The sequence below is a fragment of the Sphaeroforma arctica genome (genome assembly GCF_001186125.1).
Source record: "Sphaeroforma arctica JP610 unplaced genomic scaffold supercont1.365, whole genome shotgun sequence".
In the NCBI taxonomy this organism is placed as follows: Eukaryota; class Ichthyosporea; order Ichthyophonida; genus Sphaeroforma; species Sphaeroforma arctica.
This window is the reverse complement of record NW_014040193.1, coordinates 51,477-59,363: the sequence shown is the minus strand read 5'-3', so window position 1 is coordinate 59,363 and position 7,887 is coordinate 51,477. Positions and strand designations below refer to the sequence as shown.

Genomic DNA, 7,887 nt, shown 5'->3' with positions numbered 1-7,887 from the left:
TTAACCCCGAGTAAATGCACGAATAGCTTAACCCAAGTAAATGCACGAATAGCTTAACCTAAGTAAATACACGAATAGCTTAACCCAAGTAAATGCACGAATAGCTTAACCCAAGTAAATGCACGAATAGCATAACCCAAGTAAATGCACAAATAGCTTAACTCAAGTAAATGCACGAAAGGTTACCTCAAGTAAATGCACGAATAGATTTACCCAAGCAAATGCACGAATAGGTAGCTGGTGCTTACGATGTTTCTATTATCTTCACGTGACTCAAGGCTGGTCGCGTGAGAATTTTGGTAATTTGTTAGTTGCGGCTCTCGATTCTTTCAATACTTGTGTCAGCCGGCGTATAGCTTGGTATTATTTCGCAGATTATATGTATATTTGTGCTATGTTGGTACCGCAGGTGTACTTTTCCATCTCATTCGAGCTTAACACTGGAGTAGATGGTTCGCACGAACCACAGACCGGCAAGGAACCCGATGGAGCCACACATGATCATGATTGCTAGAGAGCATAACACTGTGAAGCCTGTAAACATCAGGATACTCACGGGGTCTACGAACTTCAGTGTGGTGAAGAAGTAGAAGTACGAGTATATTGCAAAGTAAATAGCGGTGGAGCCAGCCGCGATGAATGATCGCCACCACCAGCGGTAGTCCTGGGTTTTAGGGTTTTGGTTGGGGAAAGGATGCAAACGAGGCGTTAGTACATCTACCTTGAAGGCAAATGCTGAAAATATATATATATATATATATGTGTGTGTGTGTGTGTGTGTTCAGGAGAGATTAGAGCACTAACGATTCTAAACAAGGCGCAGTACCTACCTCGACGCACAGTTGTGTGTAAACCGTGAGAATCGATACTTGGGCTGAGATGACCAGGAGGATGGCATAGACGATGAATAGGAACGCGGGCAGGAAGTACAGGCGGTGGTTCCAGAACGAGTTGAGGAAGAAGAATAGCTCAACAAAGATGGCAGCAAAAGGGACCAGACCACCCAGCAGCATGGGACTGATATGGCCTCCGCATGAGCTCTGTGCGGTAGTTCAGGAATTCAAGGCACTTTAAATTAGATTGAGAAAGCACGCCATAAGTTGTTTATAGTCTCGACATGCAGCATTAAGTACGATCAGGAGTAACCAACATTTAGGTCTGGTATCAGTATTTGAGCAACAAAAGTAAGACAGCGAACCCGAAATGACATACCTGGAAAGGAATCTGACGGGGAATTGGGTTGGCTTTCATAGGGAACTCAATAGCGCTCTTCTTAAACCCCAGATAAGCGCCCAGGAAGCAGAGTGGTACTGAGATTAGGAACCACATAGCCAGCAGGCATAGAATGCTGGTGAATGGCACGGCGTTGGATGACCCATACACCGCAGCAACAATGTTGAGTGCGGCGAACACAACAAACGCCACTCCAGGGCAAAAGAATGCGGTTAGGAGACAGTTGGTCTTCCAGCGTTCACCACCGAAGGACACGTACAATCTCGCGGATGTGTAGCCGGCTGGGAACCCGAGCAGCACAAACGATGTCACTGCGCCGGTTAGTGCGGAGCCACGGCGCGTGGGCGAGTAGATGTGCAGGAACGCAAAGCACAGGGCGATACCTACTGCAGTTACCATCTGCACGCCTGAGCCGACCAGAACCGACAGCCACATACCATGGGCTGGGCGACGGAACACATCGCCGTGCAGCAGCTTCCAACCGTACTCTTCAATCACGTCCTCGCTCTCACCGCTGGCCAAGTTGTAGCGCGTGATGTCTCGGTACACGGTACGGAAGAGTATCATGGCGACCAACCCACTTAGCAGGACCACAATGGCCATGGAGATGGCAATACTCAACCAGCGAATAGATGCATCCTCTACCTGAAGATAGGCGTCCCATCGAGACGCCCACTTGGTGGACGTGGGCACGAACTTGACGCTGTACGTGTATGGGATTTCTAGTTGCCTGACCTTCTCGTTCAGTTCAATGGACTTTGAGTAGTCGGGCTGAGCGCACGAGTGCTGACTCTTCACGCCAACATTAACACCGACGATTCCGAATTTCTTCCCCGTGTTTTGCGACAGATACTGATCTACCGTGCTCTCTATATCATTATAGTAGAATGTGAAGTCGATGTGATTGTAGATGAAGTCTTCGTGCTTGTCGCCGTTCTGTTGTCTGGCTCCCACTGGGTGCCCCATAGAGTGAGGGACGTATGTTTCTCCCTGGATTGTGCTCAATATGACATCCAGATTGTCAACGAGCCTGTTTGTGCATGTAATAGAATCAGGAAGCTGAGATGCTACAATAGGAAGATTAGTCTAGCGACCGTTAAATTACAGCTTCAACTGGATAGCTGGCTGAACACAACCCAAATCGGAGATTCCACTCCCTGGACACAATTCAATTTAGCATAACAGAGATACAATGAGAACGGGCGAATTTGTACTATACTGAATTGACCAGGACCCCGCGGTAAAACACATACCAGTGGTGCATATAGCTCTTCTTGATTGCCTTCGTTAATTCCTTGATTTTACCGTGATCCTTCTTGTTAGAGAAATCATATTTCTTGGTACACACGGCGGCACACTCCGTATCCTCCATAAATTTGATCTATGAGCGGGCAATAGTATATTTGGATATTGTGGATGTGAGCTGAGTATTCCCTATTTCGGATGCTTATAGCGGATATACATGCACAGGTTAGAATGAATTTAAAAATATTTGCAGGTCACAAACGTATAAACGTGTTTCATATTGGATATCACAACTCGAGGATGTACTTTACTGATACATACCGGGTATCCGATGGACTCGTAGTCGTCACCCAAGAGACGTTGACCCAAGTTTTCGGGCTGTGTTTGGAATCCCTCATCCTTGCCACAGAAGTCGTAGTGGTAGTAAGGGTAGGGCACTGCTGTCTTCGGCGAGGCCATTTTACTTGACCATACTGTAACTGTATCTCCCTAACATATTTGAAGTGGGATGAAACTATCAAAACATTGGACAATCGTACAATGCCGTCATGAATACATATACATTCCTGCCAGTGCCCTGGCTATCAGTAATTGAAACAACTTTCTTTATGGGCTTCATGTATTAAATGTTGTCAAAGCACTAGACATCTGGCAGAACAATGGATCAAGAAGAGGAAGCTACAAACTTTTTGACGAGCCTGGTGCTCGAGGTGGTAAATATTGGTCATTGACATCATATGGAGCTGATCATCTACTATTACTGTATTTTTATGCTATTATCTGTATATTGTGCAATCATGAACATAGAAATTAGACGTTGTGAAGGATTCGAAGGTCAGTTTGATAACATACCTTCGAAAACCCAGAGTTTATAATAGCGTCGGCCTGCGCTACTGCGCCAAGCAGCAGAAGGCTACTGTAGATTTTCATCATGACTTAAAAAATTCTACAACGGAATTCTGAGCGTTCTGGCAACGCTAACATTATGTATATATGGTAGACGTAAGTCGAAAATACATACAGATGTATTTGTCTATTTGAAATGCTTGTTTTTCTTCGCTCTGTTTACACACATCTTCTCTTGTTGGGTATTACTATTTGGGATGTATTTATTATGCGGGCGTTCTCGTGCCAGACTCGGGTCTCAGCCTCTCAGCCTCTCATGTCTCAGGTCAGGTCTCAGGGCCTTCTTTCACCGGTAAAACACTTGGACAAGCACAAATTCACCATGACAACGACGCAATGTGGAAATAGAACACTAATGGATTTTCCGTCATCACTTTTCGTTTCAAATACTAACTTTTTAGGACTATTCTTTATAAATGTATGTGGTGCAAGTTGTGACCTCGGTTCGTCTCACGTCAAACCGTTTTAAAATCAATCGTTCCGCGATTCAACCGGGGTAATTCTCGCGGGTGTTCACGTATTTAATATACGTTAAAACGTATTTAATTCAATCTTGGTTGCGTGTACGTTCAACGTTTTACTGCATGGATGCGCAACTCAATAAACTGGACTAGTATTGTGTATATAAATTCTTAAAAACTTATCCCACTTTGAACACATCCTATCAATACAATGATAGGCATACAAAGAATATCGGAATGGCTCTGTTTCCGTGCTGTGAGCGATGCCATCTCGTGGGCTATGTTCGCCTGCTTCGCATACCTGATTTTCGTTGATGCCACCGGTCTATTTACCTGGGTCGACAGTATAAGTGGTGCCTCCGGTCCTTTTGTTCTTCGAAGCGCTTACTGTGTGGAGGTCACCGGTATGTCAAACTGTAATCCATTGTTGCGCTTATAGCTTTGATCAAGTGTAGTTATTGGTTTAGCAGGATGGTAGCGTAAAATCCGCAGATATGTACTGCTTTTCGGCTAACAATACAATAGACAAATCTACGCAAAACAGAATACACGCACATATTTTGGCTTAAGATTGTATATGCAATCGTATGTATGTACGTGGGTATAAAATTTTGTTCACTCACGTAATATCCAAGTATTCTTCATCAATCAATAAATATATATATATATATATATGTCTGTGTCTGTGTCCGTGTCTGTGTCTGTGTCTGTGTGTCTGTATGCATATATGTATATAATATATGTATATATATTATTATTATTATTATTATTATATATATGTATGTATGTATGTATGTATGTATGTATAAATGTATGTTTACATATATTATTATTATTATATATATATATATATAAATGTATGTATATACTGTATATATATATATATATACGTATGTATTATATATATGTATATATATATATATGTATGTACGTATGTATGTATTATATATATATGTGTGTGTGTGTGTGTGTGTGTGGAAGTATCCATATGTATATGCATGAGTTTATGTACATGTACATATTATCAAGCATATAAATATTGATATACAAACAAACATAATACATATGTATATATATATCTATATCTATATCTATATCTATATCTATATACAAGCATACGTATATATATGTGTGTGTGTGTACACGTGTATGTTTCAAAGATACATGTATTTCATGTATGTATGCAAAATCGTGTCGGATGTTATAAATCATAAACTTGATGTATACATACTTAGATATTATATCATAAACTTCATATGTGTTTCAGTCGTCAGCCAAATACTTCACATATGTCGCATTTAAAATATTGCAAGCCAAAATAGTTTAAAAATTGTAGAAAAATTGCCCTCAAACTTACATAAAACAAAAGCCAATATCTTATACTTTGACGAATGGATAATCAGTGAAGTGTTCATATTTGTACAAAAGGTGACACAAACTTTCAAGTCTGCCAAATATATATATATATATATATGATGTGTCGATGTGTGCTTGTGTCTGTGTGCGTATGTATATGCATATGTGTGTGTCTGTGTGTGTGTGTGTGTTTTATCGCTTGTTTGTTTTTGTATTTATATATATATATAGATATGTATAATTATATGTATGTATATTTGTAAATTTGTATATATTGATATATTTATGTGTATGTGTGTGTATGTATATGTATTTGTATATTTATATTTTTGTATGTATATATGTATATATATATTCATACATATGTATATGTATATATATATAAATAAATAAATATACATTTGTATTTATTTATATATATTATTATATCATTATATTATATATGTGTATATAATTATATTTTAATTCATATATATATATATATTATTATATAGTAGCATAGAAAATATGACATATCCTTCTCTGAGATACACCCTAAGATATGCGGTTACCTTGTACCTGAAAAAGATTGCCAATTTCTCGTGCTACCAGTAGATTGATGACCAGTCTATGCCATCCGTGCTTCAATAGCCAAAGCCACGCTATTGCAGATTCCAACACAATCGACGGCTCCCGCTGATAGAGGGTAAACCAGATCATCGCAGCTGTCACTAAACATACTGCAATTAGCTTTTAAATGTATCTATCAATCTTCCAGCCGTCATCTGGCCTCGACAACGGTGAATAGGCTGCAAATATATCAAATCTTGGCTGGACAGTGTTCCATGCCGTTTGGGCGTATACTTGGGATACGTCCGCTGAACCGCTACGGCTTCGAAGAAATCTAATTATCCCGCAAAGCTCGAACCACCAACATTTAGCATATGCAGCTGATACTGCCACTCCACTATTCCTCGACATACAGGTGTCGTTGGCCTCAACGGGGGTCTGCAGGACCTTGCCATCGTCCCCTCCAATCTGCCACAATGGGCCAGAACGGCCCTAATTCCCTGCGCCACGGGTGAACTGGGAATGCTGCAGAAGGTGGCGTACGGGGCTTCTCTAGCACGTCACATGTCACTGCTTACCGTCGACCGAGACATTGCAATGGCCACGCTGGCTGGGCCAGGGCTGATTGCTGTGGGCGTTCTGTGTGGAGCGATTGTTTGGCATCGACTGGGTGCTGTGTTTATATTTTCAGGTACGTCTTCTTCAGTAAACATATACATAAATATGCGTTTCAGGTTCTCCTCTTGGTGCATACGAAGCGACTGTGTGATAGACCGCTCAAGAGCTCATGCCATACCAAAGCAATACACTCACGGGATCAACTACCTAGTCATTGACCTTAAACCCAACTCCTATACCCTGTCTTGATCGATTGCAGGCGTGTGCGCTCTGACCTACGTGTTCATGTGTGTTGAGGGTGGTGTCATGCCCAACCTAATCCTGAGCATGATGGGAAGCATCACACTCTTATACACCGCCTTCAATCTACGGCGACCATACCCGTGGTACACTGTGCCGGTAGAAGCTCCTGAGAAGAGGGCACGTTCTGCCGATGGAACGAAGGCTGCAGCCCATTCATCGAAGGTATGTCGCGCTACGTGTTCTTTTGAGCTGTTTGGGCAACCTATCCCGGGTTTCGCTTGCTCGTCAGGGAGACCTGCTTCTTCACACACAGCAAGACTCTCGCACCCAAAACGAAGCATGTTTGAATGGGTTCGTACCTAGGAAGTTATATGCCAGCTGGATTTGTGTGGCACGTGCCTAGTCTAGCGAGTGGTTATTTTTAACACGCCTATACTATATCTATTTTCACCTTACAGATGCCAAAGGCTTTACGAAATCGAAAATTGAAGAACGAGAGTACCAAGACCGATGACAAGAGATGAAAGATGGACTGTTTTCGAGCCCGATCAAGCTTTTCATTCCAGTAGTTATTAAACAATAATTAGTTCTTAAGCCCAATGAAACTTTCATTTCAGTAGTCGTTAAATAATAATTAGTTCGTCAGCCCAACGAAGCTTTCACTTCGATATAACCATTAAACAATAATTTATACTCGAGCCCAACGAAGCTTTCACTTCGATATAACCATTAAACAATAATTAATATTTGAGACCAATGCAGGTTTCACTTCGATACAATCATTAAACAATAATTAATATACTTGAGCCCAACGAAGATTTCACTTCGATATAATCATTAAATAATAATTAATACTTGAGCCCAACGAAGCTTTCACTTCGATATAACCATTAAACAATAATTAATACTTGAGCCCAACGAAGCTTTCACTTCGATATATCCATTAATAATAATTAATACTTGAGCCCAACGAAGCTTTCCCTTCGATATATCCATTAAACAATAATTAATACTTGAGCCCAACGAAGCTTTCACTTCGATATAACCATTAAACAATAATTAATATTTGAGACCAATGCAGCTTTCACTTCGATATAACCATTAAACAATAATTAATACTCGAGCCCAACGAAGCTTTCACTTCGATATAGCCAGTAAACAATATTTATTTAATACTTGAGCCCAACGAAGCTTACACTTCAATATAGCCATTAAATACACAATAATTAGCTCCTGATCCCAATGACGCATTCATAATAGACGAGTGTAGAATCCC

The 7,887-nt window shown here is 40.8% G+C and overlaps 2 protein-coding genes across 2 annotated transcripts; one reads left to right on the top strand and one right to left on the bottom strand.

Moving 5' to 3' along the window:
• Positions 1–238: 238 nt before the first annotated feature.
• SARC_05620 (hypothetical protein) lies at positions 239–3,539 on the bottom strand. The gene is made up of 6 exons (XM_014300518.1): positions 3,331–3,539; positions 2,800–2,967; positions 2,487–2,614; positions 1,213–2,263; positions 831–1,040; positions 239–664 (listed from the first exon to the last, which is right to left on the bottom strand). Exons 1-6 carry the CDS (start codon positions 3,409–3,411, stop codon positions 425–427), a joined length of 1,878 nt encoding a protein of 625 aa, XP_014155993.1. The 5' UTR covers positions 3,412–3,539; the 3' UTR covers positions 239–424.
• Positions 3,540–4,032: 493 nt separating this feature from the next.
• On the top strand, positions 4,033–7,309 carry SARC_05619 (hypothetical protein). The gene is made up of 4 exons (XM_014300517.1): positions 4,033–4,249; positions 6,166–6,441; positions 6,628–6,833; positions 7,070–7,309. Exons 1-4 carry the CDS (start codon positions 4,057–4,059, stop codon positions 7,133–7,135), a joined length of 741 nt encoding a protein of 246 aa, XP_014155992.1. The 5' UTR covers positions 4,033–4,056; the 3' UTR covers positions 7,136–7,309.
• The last annotated feature ends 578 nt before the right edge of the window (positions 7,310–7,887 follow it).